A 17,627-nucleotide genomic window follows, 5' to 3' on the forward strand; every position below is an offset into this window, starting at 1 on the left:
CCCGCCGCCACGCGTGTCCAGCTCGGGAGCCCGGAGGCTCCTCCCCGGGATCCACAGGCTCCTCCCCCTGTATTTCCCGCTCCCCTGGAGCCCCGAAAGCCCGCCCCTGTCTGGTAGTTAAAAGCCCTCATTCCTCGGCTTTCCCACCTCTCCCAGTCAAGTTCTGAACTTCTGAGGCATCTGGGCCTCCTAAAAGGCTTTGTAACACTAAAACCACAGTCCTGCACACCTGGACCCTTACCGGTCTCTTTAAGGATTTCAGACCACTCGATCTTCCTGTCTCTTTAAGAGTTAGGGCCTATGAATGTGGCGGCCCCTTTAAGGCAACGTTGGACCAAATCATTTCTGAAATACTGTGGGGATTCCCGCCGGGACCTTGTGCGGCTCTAATTCCTCCCCACGCCCCAGACAGCGAATCAGCTGCTTTTTGGAGTAGACTTTCAGTAAAAGATGATTTTTCTCGCTCCTCGGCCGTGCACAAGTGGAAGTTCCCCCTAGTTATGCTTACAGAGAGAGCGGGCTCCGAGCGACACCTCCCGCGCTCCCGTGCCACATGAACGCTCACAGACGAGGCCCCACCTCTGGTTTCACGTGGTCGGCGGCGGGGCCTGGGTTGCTTGGTCTAAGTGAGGCACGGGTCCAGGGATGGCGGGAACCCCGTCCGGCAGTAAGTTGCTTCACGGCAGGCCTACAGGGTGCAGAGAGTTGGCTGGCGGGAAGAGAAAGGGGCGCCCTAGAGCATTCGGACGTAAAAAAAGAGACTTCCTCTGAGACCGGACCATGCTTCTCTCTCCAGTGGCTAAACCTGGGGGAAATCTAGAAGGGTTTTCCTGAGGAAACCAGAAATGCCTCTTCTCAGCTACTACCCCCGTCTCACCAAAAGAATCTGACCAAGCGTAGAGTGTATCCCCCGGGGGATGGTGGGGACGGGGAGGCATTCAGATAGAGGATATTTGAGGGTCGGGGGGTTGGGGTATACTGGTGGGGAGAACTAAGATTGGGATGGCGGATATAGGCGCGCCTCTGGGGAACAGACAGGAGAGAGGGAAGGCGTGGTAAGAGGATTGGGGCTCTCAAGAAGTTGAGACCAATGGACCGATAGGCGTGCCCTGGGGGACTGGATCAGCACAAATGACCATTTCCCCTTCTGCAGGTGCTGCTCGGTTTTCTTGTCCCCCCAACTTTACTGCGACGCCCCCAGCCTCAGAACACAGTCGTTTCTCTTTGGAGGCATTGACCGGCCCAGATACAGAGCTGTGGCTCATCCAGGCCCCTGTGGACTTCGCCCCAGACTGGTAAGAGGTCCCACACCAACTCCGGGGAACATTTCTCACCCCAGTGGCTGAACGAGGTGGGGTACTTAAAGGGGCTTTCTTGGGGAACCCAGAAATGCTGCATCTCAACTGCTGTCCCCTGTCCCACCAAAAGAATCTGATCAAGCTTCTGCCCTCCTCTTTTCAACTTTTAGCCTCAATGGACGACTCGTGCCTCTCTCTGGCTCCCAGATTGTGAAGGGCAAGTTGGCAGGCAAGCGGCACCGCTACAGGGTTCTCAGCAGCAGTGGCCCCAGAGCTGGAGGAGAAGCAACCCTGCTGGCCCCCTCAGCAGAGGCAGGAGGGGGACTCACCTGTGCCCTGGCACCCCAGGGCAGCCTGAGGATCTTTGAGGGTCCCCAGGAATCCCTGACAGGGACTCTACTGCAGTCCATTCCTGCAAGTCCCCCACCACAGATCCCCCCTGGCCTGAGGCCTCGGTTCTGTGCCTTCGGAGGCAGCCCGCCAGTCACAGGGCCTGGGTCCGTCTTGGCCTTGAAGTCCCTGGCTTCAGGGAAGAGGAAAAAGAAGAGACACTTGCCAGAAGCCTCAGTTCCTCAGGAGGCAGTGAATGAGCATGGGGCCCTGGAGGTGGACACAGCTTTGGGGTCCCTGGAGCTGGATGTGGGGAAGAAGGAAAAAAAGCACCAGCTGAAAGAACTGGAGGCGACAGAGCCACTGGCAACAGAGCCCATTGCTGAGATGCTGGAGCCTCCAGGAACACTGTCCCCATCCACCACCAGGAAGAGGAAAAAGAAGCCCAAAGAGTCTGTAGAAATGGTCAAGCCAGAAACAGGGATGCCAGAATCCAAAGAAAAGACGGTGGAGGAGCTAGAATTCAGGGTTAAAAGGGAGCCTCTGGAAGAGACAGTCCTGTCCCCCAGAAAGAAGAGGAAGAAGCAGAAGGAGCCAGGAGAGATGGAGCCGGTGGAGGGGATGACAGTGGAGTCTCAGCTGCAGGTAAAGACGGAGCCACAGGAGGAAGCCATCCCACTGCCGTCCTCAAAGAAGAAGAAAAAGGAAAAGAGGTACAAAGGAATGAGGGAGCCAGGGATGGAGGTGACGGAGCCAGAGGTGAAGCCTCTGGAGCTCACAGGGGAGGTGATGGAGCCTGACCTGCCACCTGATGTGCAGGCACAGTCTGAGGCAGCTCTGGGATCCCCCAAAAAGAGAAGGAAGAAAGAAAAACAGCAAAATGTGATGATGCAGCCAGGGACAGAGGTGGTGGAGCCACAGGCAGAGGGGATGGAGCCCGAGCTGCCAGGTGCTGCTGAGCCTCAGGCAGCTCTAGCATCCACCAAGAAGAAGAAGAAGGAAAGAGGGCATCTAGCGACAGAGCCTGGGACTGAGATGACTAACCCCCAAGGTGAGATGATGGAGCCTGAGCTGCCAGATGAGGGGCAGCCTGAGGCTAGGGCAGATCCAGCATCCACTAAGAAGAGGAAAAAGCAGGGCCAAAAAAGCCAGGTGCCCGAGACAGCACCCCAGGAGGAGATGCCAGAGCCCCCGCTGAATCCCGAGTCTGGGCAGGTGGCTCCCAAGGGACAGGAGAGGAAGCGGAAGAAGAAGCCGCAGCAGGATCCCATGTAAGTGTCCACCGGGGAAACCGATGACTGCAACTCAGACAAGCTGAAGGTGGCCACCTGGGCCATCAGAAAGCGAGAGCAGAGAACCCCCCCCTCCCACTGACCACACCAGCACACCAGCCAGAGCTGGGCCAGAAAAAAGTGCTTTATTATTACACCGAGGACCTCCTTGGCATCTGGGGTCAGTGGGGCACTTTCAAGAAAGGCTCGTGGAAGACATCAAACAGCCTTCGGGCCTGGAGAGGGGGGAAGAAAGAAAAGGAACCTGTCATTAAATGAGCCATTTGTTTGATACATTGGAGTGGGCTTCTGGTTCTTTTTCTCCTCAGTTGGAGGGGACATTGTGGGGGCGAGCAGAGAAGTAGTCAGATCTAGATTCTATCCCAGACTGGCTGTGTGAGGTTGGGCTGGTTCCCACCCTCTCTGGGCCTTCTGAAACCTCAGAACTTTGGAATCTGCAGTCCCATTTCTTTGGGGCTCCCTCCTGCCCTTAGCCCCTCAAGCCCATTTCCCCAGGCTCTTACCTTCTGGGGTCCCAGACCTGGGCACAAGGACAGATCTTCCCGGGATGCAGCTATGAGCTGTTCCAGAGACTGAGGAAGGTAGAAGCGAGTGGTCAGGGGAAATAAACCCAAAACCTCCCCTGCCCGCAGCTGCTCGGTGGGTGTACAATATTCCTGGAGGGCAGGGAGATCCTGCAGGGGCCGGGGAAGGCAGGAAGATGGGGAGGGGGCACTGGGAGGTAGAAGGAAATAGGTGGGCAGCTTCCTTGAAAAGCAAAGCAGGTAGAAATGTCAATCGGCACAAGGGAATTGTTCCTCACCCCAAAAGTAGTCAGGAGGGTCTGACTGTCCGTTTTGTTGACTGACTTGACGGTGGTCAGACATTCAGTCACCTGGAGGGAAAGGAGACGGGGTCAGAGGTGGGAGAAGAAAGGAAAACAAGACTGAGCCTGTGAGGGCGCCACTGGGTCACTGCTGTGTCCCTAGGCTGCTCTGCATGCAGGAAGCGCTCAGTAATGCTTTGGGGGTGTGTTTTTTGATTATGTGTTTTGATGATTAAAAGGTCATCTCAGAGTGATCCCCAACTAGCTGAGAGGGTTCTGGTCATGGGATGAGAAGATAAAAGTCATTTATCTTGAGCTGGTTCTGCCCCGGGGAAGACTGTAGGCTCTGAAGTTGGACCCAAGTTCAAAACCAGGCCCCACTGCCTTCTCCCTGTGAGACCCTGGGCATAGGAACTGACCTCTCTGGGCTAACATTTTCAAAAAATGGGGGTTCTCACAACACCCTGCACAAGCGTGGCTGGGGGCACCCTCCATTACGCTATCATTGGAGGCCCAGTTCAGTTCAGTCAGCAAATATTCTCTGAGCACTCCCTGAATGTTTGGTGGTGCTGGGGACACGACAGGTCCGAGACAGCCCCAGCCCTGCCCTCCTGGAGCTCCTAGTCCACTGTGAGAGGGAGATCAGTTCCAGACACAGTGACCCAGATGGGCAGGGCTGAGGGAGCCCAGCGGGGGCACTTGACCTGACCTGGGGATCCCGGAAGACTTCCTGGAGAAGGAAGATTGGAGCTGAGATAGGGGAAAGACCAGATCAGGCAACTAATCAACAGAAGAACAGGAATGGACACAGAAGTGACAGAATGAGGAGGTAGGGGGTAGGTGGGGCTGCCGGGTCCAACAGGCAGCACCTTGGAGAGTGTGGAGAGGGCACTGGGGAGCCATCGGAGGGGTTTGGTGTTTGTTTAATATTTATTTATTTGGCTATGCCAAGCATTAGTTGTGGCATGCAGGAGGTTTAGTTGTGGCTCTCAAACTCAGTTGTGGCATGTGGGATCTAGTTCCCCAACCAGGGATCGAACCCAGGCCCCCTGTATTGGGAGCTCGGAGGCTTAGCCACTGGACCAGCAGGGAAGTCCCCACTCAAGGGTTTTGAGCTGAAGAAAGCAGGCTTAGGAAGACCCTGCTAGCTGCTGTTGGGGCAGAAGTGACTGGAAGCTGAGGGTGGGTTTGAGGGGGGAGAGGTGTGACTTGAGATCAGGACTGCAGCTCAGACCCCCAAAGGAGCTGGGGGAAGGCCCAGGCAGGGAGGGGAGGGTGCCTCACCCGGGAAACGAAGTCCTGCTCCAGCTTCTCCATCAGGAGATCGGCCGGCTTCTGCTCGTAGGCCTTGTATGTCTCCAGGTACCGCCCGGCCTCCTCGGGGCTGGGGTGAGACATTCGGGTCAGGGGAAGAGGGCAGGAGGGTCATGTTTTACATTAATTTCATTTGCTGATGCTAGAATTCCAAACTTTTAATATAGAGAAATGAATGCTCTCAACCTTGCCTAAATGTCCCCTGGCGGTAACCCCTGCTGGGCGGGCACATCTTGACAGGTCTTTTCTAAGACTTATGGCTAAGGGCCATAGCTTGGGAGCCTGACCAGTGGGGTTCAGGCCCCACTTCCCACCTGAGTTACCCTGGGCCAACAATTTTCCTCTCTGTGGGCCCTGGTTGCCTCACCTGTCAAGTGGGGTGGATGCTAAGTTCTAAGTGTTAGTCACTCAGTCATGTCCGACTCTCTCCAACCCTATGGACTGTAGCCCGTGAGGCTCCTCTGTCCATGGGATTCTCCAGGCAAGAATACTGGAGTGGTTTGCCATATCCTTCTCCAGGGAATCTTCCCGACCCAGAGATTGAACCCCAGTCTCCTGCATTGCAGGCATATTCTCTACCAACTGAGCCACTAGGGAAGAGGGGTGGATGCTAATGACAATTAAACAAGTCCACACACTTAAGCGCCATGCCTGGTGCTTAGAAGCCTATTTAAGAAATGTTAGCTATTCTGGGAGGGAGGTTTTATATGCAGCACACCTTCAAGAGGAAAGTTCTAGAAGCTGACTGCTGCAACTAACCTCACAGTCACCATTCATGTTTCCATTAGGCACTGGGTTTTTCTGACATGTAATTAACTGTCTCCAAAGTAGCTGAAACAATAAATCACTAAACGGGCCTGTCTGTGTGCGGAACAGAGGAACCCAAGTTTATTCACACCAGGAAAAAGCTGGCCTTTTTCCTCAAATGTTTGTCTTGAGGCATTTTCTTAGCCTTCAAAGTCTAGCTAGAGGACAATGTTTGTTGATTAAACACTGATTTATATTCTCAAAAGAATACTCATTTTTAAAATTCTGTCTTTCTGTGGGCTTTGTTGCTTTTGCTCTAGTCGCAGAGGGGACTGTTATTGTTCTTAATCATGTGTCCAGGACATGCTGTATCCACTTCCTCAATTTCACTTTTGTTCCCCAGTACAATGAGGACACTCTTCCACATCGGAAGACAGAGCTCGACCCCATTTACTTTTTTAAAAATATTTGTGTCTTTATTTGTCTGTGGCAGGTCTTAGTTGCAGCAGGTAGGATCTTCAGTTGCAGCATGTGGTATTTAGTTCCCTGAGTAGTTCAGGGTTCGAACCCAGGCCCCCTGCCTTGGGAACACGGAGTCTCAGCCACTGAAGCACTAGGAAAGTCCCTCGACCCCATTTACTTAATGGGTCCAAAATATTCCCCAGTTTGGATATACAGACATGGGAAATACTCCCCGTGTGGGGGCCTAGCCACATTCCAGACACCGTTCAAAGCCCTTTATCTTCAGAAGCTTCTGGGCTCTCTTGAGAGATCTTGTAAGGCAGTTATTTTCAATCCGTGACAATGGAGGGGGAAACAGACGAGTGGGGTTGAGTCACTTGCCCAAGATCACACCGCCGGGCTCCCCATACGCCACTGTGCTACCTCCCACAGCAAAGAGAGAGCAATTTTTCATACTTGCTTCTGTTTTAATATATAATACGTAAGCACATTTTTCTGAGTAGTCAAAAAGTATAGCGGTGACACAGCCCTAGAGAGGACACAGAATGACAAATACATGTACCCTTTGACCTCAAAGCCCATCCCTGGGGTTGGGGGCAGTAGTGGGAGGGTTGCTGTAACAGCAAAACCCTGGGAGTCAGCCAAGTGTCCGCCAACAAGGGGCTACAGGCAGAATACTACACAGCTGGAAAAGAATGTGGATTCAGACAGTGAGTAGTAAAGTGATAGCAAATGAACTACCAGGATGTGAAAAGACGTGGAGGGGAACTTCCCTGGTGGTCCAGTGGCTAAGGCTCCACGCTCCCAATGCAGGGGCCCCAGGTTCAATCCCTGATCAGGGAACTAGAGCTCACATGCAACTAAGAGTTTGCATCCTGAACTAACTATCCCCCATGCTTCAGCTAAAAGAACCTGCATGCCACAACTAAGACCCCATGCAGCCAAATGAATAAAAAAAAAAAAGACATGGAGAAACCTTAAAGAAGCCAGTCTGAAAAGGCTTCTTCGAGCTAACAGAAAATATATACTGGTTTCTGTCCCTGTGTCTGACACAGAGCTCCAAACCCCTGTAAATTCCCAAGTGATAAGATCACCAAGGGCTTCTTCCGTTCCACAGAGGTGACCCTGGGTGGCTCCTAGATGGGGGGCTGGTATCTGGAAAGTCCAAGCCAGGATTAGAAGCTTGGAATTTCCCACCCCACCCCCAATCCTCTAGAGGGGAGAGGGGCTGGAAATGGAGTTAATAAGTGACCATGCCTATGTGAGAAGCCGCCATAGAATCTCAACACTAACCCTGGGATTTAGGGAGTTTCAGGCTGGCAAGCACATCCACGCCAGGAGGGTGACACACACCCAGCTCCCTGGGACAGAAGCTGCTGTGCTCAGGACCCTCGCAGACCTTGCCCTGTGTACCTGTTTGTATCCTTGAGTGTATCCTGTAATGAACTAGTAAATATAAGTGTTTCCCTGAGTCCTGAGAACTGTGCTAGCAAAATAATCAAACCTGAGGAAGGGTCATTGGAGGTCTTGACCTGCAGCTGCTGTTCAGAGCACAGGTGATTCCCTGGGCTTGCGACTGGCGCCTGCAGCGTGTGTGGGATGGGTAGCTCTGTGAGCCATTAACCTGGAGGATACAACCTTATCTCCAAGAGAGTGTCAGAACTGAGCTAAACCTGAGGAGTGAAGGAGACTCACAGGAGGAAGACCTGCGTTAAAAAGTATGACTATTTTCTGCTTTAATCACCAGTCAAGTCTCCTGCTAACCAAACATGCAGGTGCCTATTTCTTGACGTTTTCACCAAATTAATGGATGAAAAATAACACCTTGTTCTTTGAAAATTGACATTTCCTGACAAACTGTATGGCTGACAGTTTTTTCATAGCTTCTTGACAACTTGCTTTAGACTTCAGGCTTTTTTTTTTTTGGCAGCACTGCATGGCTTGCAGGATTTCGGTTCCTCAGCCAGGGATTGAACCCAGGCCACGGCAGTGAAAGCCCAGGATCCCCTCACCACTAGGCAACCAGGGAGCTCCTGGGCTATTTTTCTTACTGATTTGTAGGAGGTCCTTTCTATATATAAATACATAATACATGTTTAAATACATTCCTGTGAATATAAACATGTAAATTTTTTGAACTGTATAAATATAACACTTATATGTAAACATACAAATTAGGGATCTTAGGACTTCCCTGGTGGCGCAGTGGATAAGAATCCATCTGCCAATGCAGGGGACACAGGTTCGATCCCTGGTCCAGGAAGATTCCACATGCCTCAGAGCAACTAAGCCGGTGTACCACAACTACTGAGCCCGAACTCCAGAGCCCAGGAAATACAATGACTGAAGGGCCTGTGAGCCACGGCTACTGAAGCTGGAGCACCTGGAGCCTGCGCTCGCCGCAACTAGACAAAGCCTGCAGACAGCAACGAAGACCCAGCACAGCCAAAAGCAAACACATAAATAAAGGTTCCTTTCAAAAGAAAAGTAAATTAGGGGTCTTACGTCTTTGTGTCATAGACAGCAAGTATTTCCTCTCAGTGTGTCGCTTATCTTTTAACTTTGTCTAGAGTATCTCTTACTATCCAGCAGTTTAAAATTTTAATTTTCTCACATCAGCCTTTTCCTTTATGGCTTCTGGGTTTTGAGTCTTGCTTTGAAAACCTTTCCCAGCACAAGAACATCATATAGATAGATAGAGATGAAAGTCAAACTCAGACATGTCCAACTGTTGGTGACTGCATGAACTGTATACAGTCCATGGGATTCTCCAGGCCAGAACACTGGAGTGGGTAGCTGTTCCCTTCTCCAGGGGATCTTCCCAACCCAGGGATCGAACCAGGGTCTCCTGCAGGGGGATTCTTTACCAGCTGAGCTACCAGGGAAGCCATATATATATATGATTTCTTATACGTTCACTGTAGTTTTTCTTTTTATGTCTATAATCATCAAGACTTTGTTCTGATTATGGTGTGAGGAAGGGATCTCTTTTTCCTGTGGAGAACCAATCAAAATGGTCTTTATGAACCTAGACTGGGAATTAATTATTCAGCCAGGTTTTACGTCTAACTCATAAGTGCCTAGCGTGGTCCTGGGAATTTCCTCTATGTCACCTTCTTTTGTGCCTACAACCCTGTAAGAAAGATATTAAGACCCTGGCTTATAGATAAAGAAATTGAAGCCCAGGGACTCTCCTGGTGGTCCAGTGGTTAAGAATCTGCCCGCCAATGAAGGGGCCACGGATTTGATACCTGGTCGGGGAATGAAGATCTCACATGTCTCAGGGCGACTAAGCCCATGTGCCACAACTACTGAGCCCACGAGCTCTAAAGCCCGTGCTCCACAGCAAGAGAAGCCACCGCAGTGAGAGGCCCACGCACCACAACCAGCGAGCCGCCCCTGCTCGCTCCATCGCTGCAAGTAGAGAAAGCCCACGTGCAGCAACAAAGACCCGGCACGGCCAAAAATAAATAAATAAATAATAACTAAAATATCTTAAAAAGAAATTGACGCCCAGAGAGGCAGTGCCTGGACCAGGCTCACACAGGGCATTCCTGGGAGGAAGAAGGAAGGTCTGGGGGTGGAAGGGGGAAGAACTCTTGGGATGGAGCCTGACCTGAGGGGGAGCCTCCATCTCACCTCCAGGCAAGGATCAGGGTGCAGTCGGCCAGGATGCACATCTTAGCCAGCTCCTTGAGGGCCTGCTGAGGATCTTTCTGAGAGAAGAAAACCAGAAAGAGGAGTATGGGAGAAAGCAAGGAGTTAAAGAGTCTTAAAAGCTGAGCACCTTAGGAAGCCAAGAGCCTTTCACTCAACTGACACTTCCTATTCTCCGATGGGGTGCCTGACCCGGGCAGGGCAGTCTCAGGACCCAGCAGTGACCAGGCCAGCCCTGACTCTGTCTTCTGGGGACTCACAGTCTAATGCAAAGGACAGACCCATTCCTAGACAGTGATGACCCAGAGTGCCCAGGGCTGAGGTGGAGAAACCAGAGGAGCATCTGTTGTACCTAGGGGATCAGGGAGAGCTTCCTGGAGGAGGGAACATCTGAGCTGGGACCTGAAGGAGGATGAGGAGTGAGGGTAACAAAGGACAGCAGAAAAGGGAATTTCAGACAGGGGACAGTGTGTGCAAATGAAGGGAAGGGAGAGAGGGCTTGAAGAAATAAAATTCACTGCTATGGGATAGAAGATGTGAAATGCAAGGTGATCGTTGGAAGCTGAGAGATGAGCTGTGAGAGTAGGGCAGGGATTGGGTCATGCAGGGCTTCACACAGGGCACTGAGGGGCTGTGGGGAGTTTGGACCGCGGGTCTGTGTGCTTGAAGAGCCCTCTGCTTGCAAAGGGGCTAAGCTGGAGGCCACGAGATGAGAAGAGGCTGGGGCAGAGACCCAGGCAGGAGAAGCAAGAGCCTGGATCAGGGCAGGGCTGCGAGGACAGACAGAAACAGGTTGAAGAAATATTTAGGTGGCAGAGGGCTGGGCCTGGCTGAAGGCAGGGTGGTGTGTGCAGAAGAAGGATGGGTAATCTGAGCATCCCATCTCCTTGCTAACACAGGTTGCAGCTCAGATGCAAGAAACTCCCACTCAGGTTGCGACTTGCATTCCTCCTTGGAAAGGACTCAACACCCACCTGTCAACCAGGAGGCCCAAGGCTCCCCATTTCACAGATGGGGACACTGAGGCCCGGGGGAGTGACCCCTGCTTACCACATCCACCTGGACAAGCAGGACTCGCAGGGCGTAGCTCTTCCCCAGGCTCTGCAGCCGCTGGTGGATGTAGTCTGGGTGGAGGTTGTGGTAGCGGAGGCTGGGGGGTGGGGAGAGAGAGAGGCGTTGGGAAGTCTCTGGCTGAGACACCCCAGAAGCCCTCCTTCTTCCCTCTGGCTGAAGGGCTTGGAGACTGAGGCAGACAGGCTTGCCAGGGTCTGAGGCTCAGAGAGGTTAAGTGTCTTGCCCAAGGTCACCCCTCAAGAAGGGAGCACAGGGGGCCTGGCAGTGAGAGCTACCTGACTCTGGCTCCCTTGAAGGGTGGACCCCCGGACTCTTCACCAAGGAAGAGAAGACCTCGGGTTTCAGGCAGAGCACAGAGACCCTAGAGAGCGCTCGTTCCCAGGGGGTTAGGGTCGCGGGGTGCTGCACAGCTGGTCTGGGGAAGCAGGGCCCACCTACCTGCCCCCGGGACTGCCTGCTTTGGCCTCTGAGGGTGCTGTCGGGGAGGGGTGGGACAGCTTTGCCACCCAGGAACAAAGGGGCGTCTCTGCCCAGCAGCCGCCAGCTCCATACCCCACAGGGAGGACAGGAACTTAACAAGTTTCACTTCCCCTGTCTGGCTCTGTCTGAAGAAAGGCCCCCAGGAGTCTTTAATTGGTGAAGGTTACCGAAACCTTGGCTCCAGTTCTGAGGGTCTGTGGCATGAGGCCCCCTCCTCCCTCACAGGCAGGAGTTCCGGCCCGGGCCCCTCCTCCCTTGGACCTGGGACCTCCGCTCTTGTGCTGGGCACTTACGGGCCAAGATCTCTGCCTCCTCCACAGGGTCACACCGAGGCCCAGAGGTGACAGGGCCGTGCCCGGGGGTCTCCTCCCCTCGACAGCCCAGAACACCCGGAGCACCCCCCTCCCAGGCCGTCTGGAGGGTGGGCAGCCCCAGCGCTCACCTGAGGAAGAGGGCACAGGTGCTCTGGCCCAGCACGTAGTCAGGTAGCACATCCCCGAATCCCAGGGCACGTTGCGCACAAACCTCAGCACCGGGTTGCCCCTCTGGGTGGACGGAGGAGCGAAGCCATTAGCAGGGGGTCCCTGGGACCACCACACCCACCGCCACCCCAGGGCCCTCCTCCTGCCTCCGTTCCGCCCCTCCCCACCTTCCTCCTGCTTTGTACCTGGGGCTTCTCCAGCTCCACTCTCCTCCTCTCCTCAGACCCGCCCCCCTCAGCCTGGAATGTTCTTGGTGCTGGGGCTCTGACCTAGGCCCCTCCTCCCGGGCCCTGTTCTTTAGTCGCTTCAGTCGTAGACCGACAGGCTTCTCTGGTGGATTTCCCAGGCAAGAATACTGGAGTGGGTGGCCAATTCCTTCTCCAGGGGACCTTCCTGACTCAGGGATGGAACTCACGTCTCCTGCATTGGCAGGTGGATTCCTTACCACTGACCCACCAGGGAAGCCTTCCCTAGCCCTCGGTCTTAACCTAAGGGTCCCTGGATCTCCCTCGGGCTCAGTCTTCTCTCCCACTGGACACCTGTCCCCAAGTGTCTACCTCACTGGCCTCCATACCTGCTACCCCTCCCAGCCCCAACTCAGGAATGACCCCACCATCCAGAAACCCAGGGCTTCCCTCTCCCTCCCCTCCCCCAAGTGGGACATCTAGCTTCTACGCATCCCCCAGAAATGCTTCCCCTTCCAGTGCCACGGCTTCCACCCTACCTCCTCCTGGTCCCCTGCCCCTCCTGGCTACCCTCCCAACCGGAGCTAGACAGCTCCTCCTAAAGCACAAACCTGCCCTTCCCCTGCTCTAAGCCCTGCTCTGGATCCCTACTGCCCTCAGGAGGAAGCTCCTCACTGTGCCTGTGACCCTCCACAGGGTTAGACCCCTGGCGTCTGCTGAGCAGACGCCTCCCTCTAAACACCCCCTTACACTCTACTCTCTACCTCACACTCTACCCAAGGCGGAAATACTCTGAGCAAGTCAAGCGCTGATCTATTTATAGGTATCTGAGAACCCACTTTGTGTCTAAGTCTGACCAAGAGGACACAGATCCCGGCCCCTGTGGGGGACACAGACATTAAACAAAGGTATCTTGGAGGATTTCCCTGGAAGCTTAGTGGTAAAGAATCCTCTTGCCAATGCAGGAGATGCGAGTTCAATCCCTGGTCTGGGAAGATTCCATATGCTGTGGAGCAACTAAGCGCCTGCACCACAATGACCACAACGATCAAGCCTGCGCTCTAGAGCCTGGGAACCACAGCTCCTGAGCCCATGCACTCTAGAGCCTGTGCTCTAGAGCCTGGGAACCACAGCTCCTGAGCCCATGCACTCTAGAGCCTGCGCTCTAGAGCCTGGGAACCACAGCTCCTGAGCCCATGCACTCTAGAGCCTGCGCTCTGCAACGAGAGAGGCCACCGCAATGAGAAGCCCACGGATCACAACTAGAGAGTAGCCCCCACTTCCCACAACTAGAGAACGCCTGTGTGCAGCAACAAAGACCCAGCACGCTGCCCTCCAAAAAAGTTCCTGGAGGATGAACATGTAATCACCAAGTGAAGTGGAATTTGGCTCGAATGAGGGTGTGGATCTGCTCTTGTGGGGGGAGCGCGGTGGTGGTGTGTGGTCAGAGAAGTTGGGGTGGGAAGGGTCTGCAGCCCTGGGGCATCTCGACCTGAGACACCAGGAGCCATGGAAGGGCTTTGGGTAAGGGAGAGGCAGGATCTGACTTTAATTTTTAAAGGATTGTTCTGTCCACTTCACACCCTTCTAGAATGGCCAAAATCCAAAAGACCAACAATGACAAGTGGGGAGGATATGGCAGAGATGCAACCTTCATCCACGGCTGGATGGGAACGTAAAGTGGTGCAGTCTTTTAGAAGACAGTTTGGGGGTGCCTGAGAAAGTTAAGCACAGCGTTGCCACATGACCCAGCCAATCTACACATAGATAAATACCCAAGAGAACTAGAAACATGTCCACACAAACAGTGGTACCTAAATGTTCACAGCAGCATTTTCACAATCAATGCAAAGTATAAACTCAAATGTATATACCCAGTATATACCTAGAATATAAAACCCAAATGTATGGTATATCCTAGAGATGGAATTTCTGGGCCATATGGTAACTCTATGTTTAAACATCCAAGGAACTGCCAGACTGTTTTCCAAAGTGGCCGCACCGTTTCATATTCCCACCAGCAGTGTACGAGGATTCCAGGTCCTCCCCGCCCTCAGTATTGTCTATGCTTTTGATTCGAGCCATCCCCGTGGGTATGAAGTGGTATCTCATTGTGGTTTTGGCTCGTATTTCCCCCATGGCTCACAATTTTGAGCATCGTTTCATGTTCTTGGATCTTACTATTATCATCATGTACTCTCTCCCTCCAAAATGCCAGCCCCATCAATGACAGAGACTTTGTCTCCTGTCCCCAGAGCCTAGAGCAGCAGCAGGTAAACTCTGACCACCTATGAGGATTATAAGTGGCTCAGAGGGGCTAGGTCACCTGCCCAAGACACAGCTACAGTGCGGCAGAGCGGGATTCAAACTTTGGGCCTGTGTTCAGGAGTTTTTGAATAAATGGACAAAACTGGGGGCAGGAGATCGAGCTGCATGAATACACTTACAGCCCCAACCACAACAGTTGGGGCAGGACTCTCCTGGTGATCCAGGGTTTAAGATTCTGAGCTCCTAATGCAGGGGGCCTGGGTTCCACCTCTGCTCAGGGAACCAGATCCCACCTGCTGCAACTAAGACCTGGTGCAGCCAAATAAATAAGTATATAAATATCGTTTTTAAAAAAAGAGTTGGGGCATTATGGACTGAATGTCTGTGTCTCCCCAAAATTCATAGGCCAAATTCTAACCCCCAGTGTGACGGTATGTGCTGTGTGCTGTGTCACTTCAGTCGTGTCCAACTCTGTGCGACCCCAAGAGCTGTAGCCCTCCAGGCTCCTCTGTCCATAGGATTCTCCAGGCAAGAATACTAGAGTGGATTGCCATGCGCTCCTCCAGGGGATCTTCCTAAGCTAGGGATCGAACCTGCGGCTCCTGCATTGCAGGCAGATTCTTTATTAGGAGGTAAAGGCTGGTAATAAGGTCATGGAGGCGAAGTGTCATGAATGGGATTAGTGTCTCTATAAAAGAGACTACAGGAGCTCCTCGCCCCTTCTGAAGCTGTGAGGACATAGTGAGAAGACAGCTGGCTATGAACCAGGAAGCAGGTCCTCACTAGACATGGAACCTGCCAGCCCCCTGATCTTGGACTTCCCAGCCTCCAGAACTGTGAGAAATAAATGTTCGCTCTTTAAGCTACTAGTCTATGGCATTTTTGTTAGAACAGCCCGAAAGGACTAGGACATGGGGCATCCTCAACCCACACACACTAGCTGAATGGATGAATGGTGCTACTGAGAGCATAACAGGTGGAACTCAGACCTTCCTTGCCAACCAGAAAGCCCTCCTTAAAAATGCATTTCCCACCAGAAAGTCCAAAGTCCCACTTCTCCATTCCCGTCCTCACCTGCCGGGGGCTCACAATGATGCTATTGGATTTTGCTCCTGGTTTGGGGGCCTGATTGGGGGTCTCTCCTGCCAGGGGTTCTGGCCCCACCGGGCGTGTGGCTTCAGCCCCGCCTGGAGGTCCAGAGAGGGCATACTCAGCGTAGGTCTGAGGGCCTGGCGGGGGTGAGGTCTCCACGGTGGGCAGGCTCCGTGTAGATCTGAATAAAGGCTTGGCCTGTGGGAAGAGATGTGAGAGGGCACCTGAAGTCTGAATCCAGCCACTTCTTCCTACCTCCTCGGCCACTGCCACCCTGGTCCCAGCCACCGTCTTCTCTCCCTCTGCCACTGCGGTCACTTCCTCACCAGTTCCCTCACTGGCCCTTAGCCCCTCGTCTGCTCCCCACACTGAGTCACACCATGCCCCTCCTCTGCTCAGAGCCCTGAGATGGCTCTTGCCTTAGAGTAAAAGCCGAAGCTGTCACCACAGCCCTCCAGACCTTTAAAGAGCTGTCCCTGCCCCTCCACCTTAGAGATCTTCCTTTCTATCTCCTCCCCCTGGTTTTGTCTACTCCAGCCCCACCGGCCTTCTTGCTGCCCTAAAATGCATCAGGTTCTCTCTCACCTCAGGGCCTCTGCACTGGCTGTTTCCTTCTGCCCCATATCACAGAGCTGGCTCCCTCACCTCTTTTACATCTCACCAAAGGCATCATCTCCGCCTAGAAGCCCTCCCTTAACTGTTCTATCTAAAGGAGCTCTCCCTTCCCATCACACTGTATATCCTTAGCTTACTTTCTTTTTCTTCATAGCACATAGGTGGCAGCCAGTACTTAGCACCAGCCAATTGTGTTCCTGTGGGGTTGAGAATTCCGTGCTGCCAGATCCTTTTTACCAGAAGATGTGAGATGTGCAGACTTATTTCAAAATCGCTGCTGCTGCTGCTACTAAGTCGCTTCAGTCGTGTCTGACTCTGTGCGACCCCACAGATGGCGGCCCACCAGGCTCCCCCGTCCCTGGGATTCTCCAGGCAAGAACACTGGAGTGGGTTGCCATTTCCTTCTCCAATGCATGAAAGGGAAAAGTGAAAGTGAAGTCTCTCAGTCGTGTCCGACTCTTCACGACCCCATGGTCTGCAGCCTACCAGGCTCCTCTGTCCATGGGATTTTCCAGGCAAGAGTACTGGAGTGGGGTGCCATTGCCTTCTCCATTCAAATCACAAAACCTTCCAATTCTTAAAGTTCAGCAATAAATTCACGCTTTTGCAGAACCAAGGTGCTGACCACGTGAAACATTCCAGAACTAGTCCCCTTGGTGTCTGTTTTCTAACTCTGCCTTAGCCCTCCTATGACATTTTACAGATAGGGAAACTGAGACCTGCGTAGGTCAAAGGACTGTCTTCTCGAGGTGACCCAGGCCCCAACATTTCCTAACCCACACGGCGGTCCTACAGGCCCCTTCCTCCTAACCAACTCCCCCAAGCCTCTCAGCGGTTCCCTCATCTCCTAGTCCTACCCCAGGAGGAGGGACCACATCCTCGTCCGTAGGAATGAGGAATTTCTTCCTTGTGGGTGGGCCAGCGGGCTTGTGTACTCCCTCTTCGTCCATCGCAAGCTCCTTCTGGGGCCTGAAAATGAAGACGTGGTGTTGGGAGCCAAAGAGACATCGGCATTCTCCAGCAGGAACCCCCGCCCCCCCGCCCCCGCCGTCACCTCCAGTCACAGTCGCCCCCCACCTCCAACCGCAAAAAAAATTCCAGGGCTCGATAGCGTCCAGCTCCAGACACCCAGGGGAGGAGCCAAGTTCTATAAGGCCCCGCCCCAGCCAGCCACCACCTCCAGCTTGCCCCACCCCTTACCAGTCCACACTCTCCATTCGCCACGCCCTCCAGGGCCCCAACCTTCTTTTCTCCCGCCCTCACAGTTCCCCACCTTCCGTTTGCCAGGCCCGACCACAGTCCCCGTCCGCCCCGCCCCCAGGGCTCGCACCTGGATACCTTCCCCTAGCTCCACTTCCTCAATCTCTTAGACTCTGTACCGATTGACTGGCAGCTGCCAATCGCCGCCGGCAGTCTCCACCCCGACCCCTCTCGCCCTAGCCCGGATGTCTTAGCTCCCGGAGGACCCACCTCCTTGCCCCCGGGCCGCGAGGAAAAGACCGGAGGGAGATAGAGGCTTCCCACCG

The 17,627-nt window shown here is 53.5% G+C and overlaps 2 protein-coding genes across 2 annotated transcripts; one reads left to right on the plus strand and one right to left on the minus strand.

The window, feature by feature from the left end:
• Positions 1-97: 97 nt before the first annotated feature.
• On the plus strand, positions 98-3,193 carry CD3EAP (CD3e molecule, epsilon associated protein). Its single transcript, XM_010852597.1, has 3 exons — positions 98-667; positions 1,154-1,295; positions 1,469-3,193. The coding sequence occupies exons 1-3, from the start codon at positions 646-648 to the stop codon at positions 2,901-2,903; spliced, it is 1,599 nt and encodes a 532-aa protein (XP_010850899.1). The 5' UTR covers positions 98-645; the 3' UTR covers positions 2,904-3,193.
• On the minus strand, positions 3,027-17,251 carry ERCC1 (excision repair cross-complementation group 1). The gene is given in 11 exon segments (XM_010852596.1): positions 3,027-3,135; positions 3,424-3,492; positions 3,723-3,794; positions 5,010-5,109; positions 9,888-9,964; positions 10,956-11,055; positions 11,902-11,962; positions 11,965-12,004; positions 15,469-15,684; positions 16,959-17,070; positions 17,179-17,251. Coding segments are annotated over 10 exon segments (882 nt in total). The 5' UTR covers positions 17,052-17,070; positions 17,179-17,251; the 3' UTR covers positions 3,027-3,081.
• Between the last annotated feature and the right edge of the window lie 376 nt (positions 17,252-17,627).

This window comes from Bison bison, unplaced genomic scaffold (genome assembly GCF_000754665.1).
Source record: "Bison bison bison isolate TAMUID 2011002044 unplaced genomic scaffold, Bison_UMD1.0 scf7180017864313, whole genome shotgun sequence".
Taxonomy (NCBI): Eukaryota; Metazoa; Chordata; class Mammalia; order Artiodactyla; family Bovidae; genus Bison; species Bison bison.

Coding starts and splice junctions, on each gene's coding strand:
- CD3EAP (XM_010852597.1), top strand. CDS start 646: ATGGCGGGAACCCCGTCCGGCA. Junction 668..1,153: donor GGCGGGAACCCCGTCCGGCA/GTAAGTTGCTTC, acceptor CCCCTTCTGCAG/GTGCTGCTCGGTTTTCTTGT. Junction 1,296..1,468: donor GTGGACTTCGCCCCAGACTG/GTAAGAGGTCCC, acceptor TTCAACTTTTAG/CCTCAATGGACGACTCGTGC.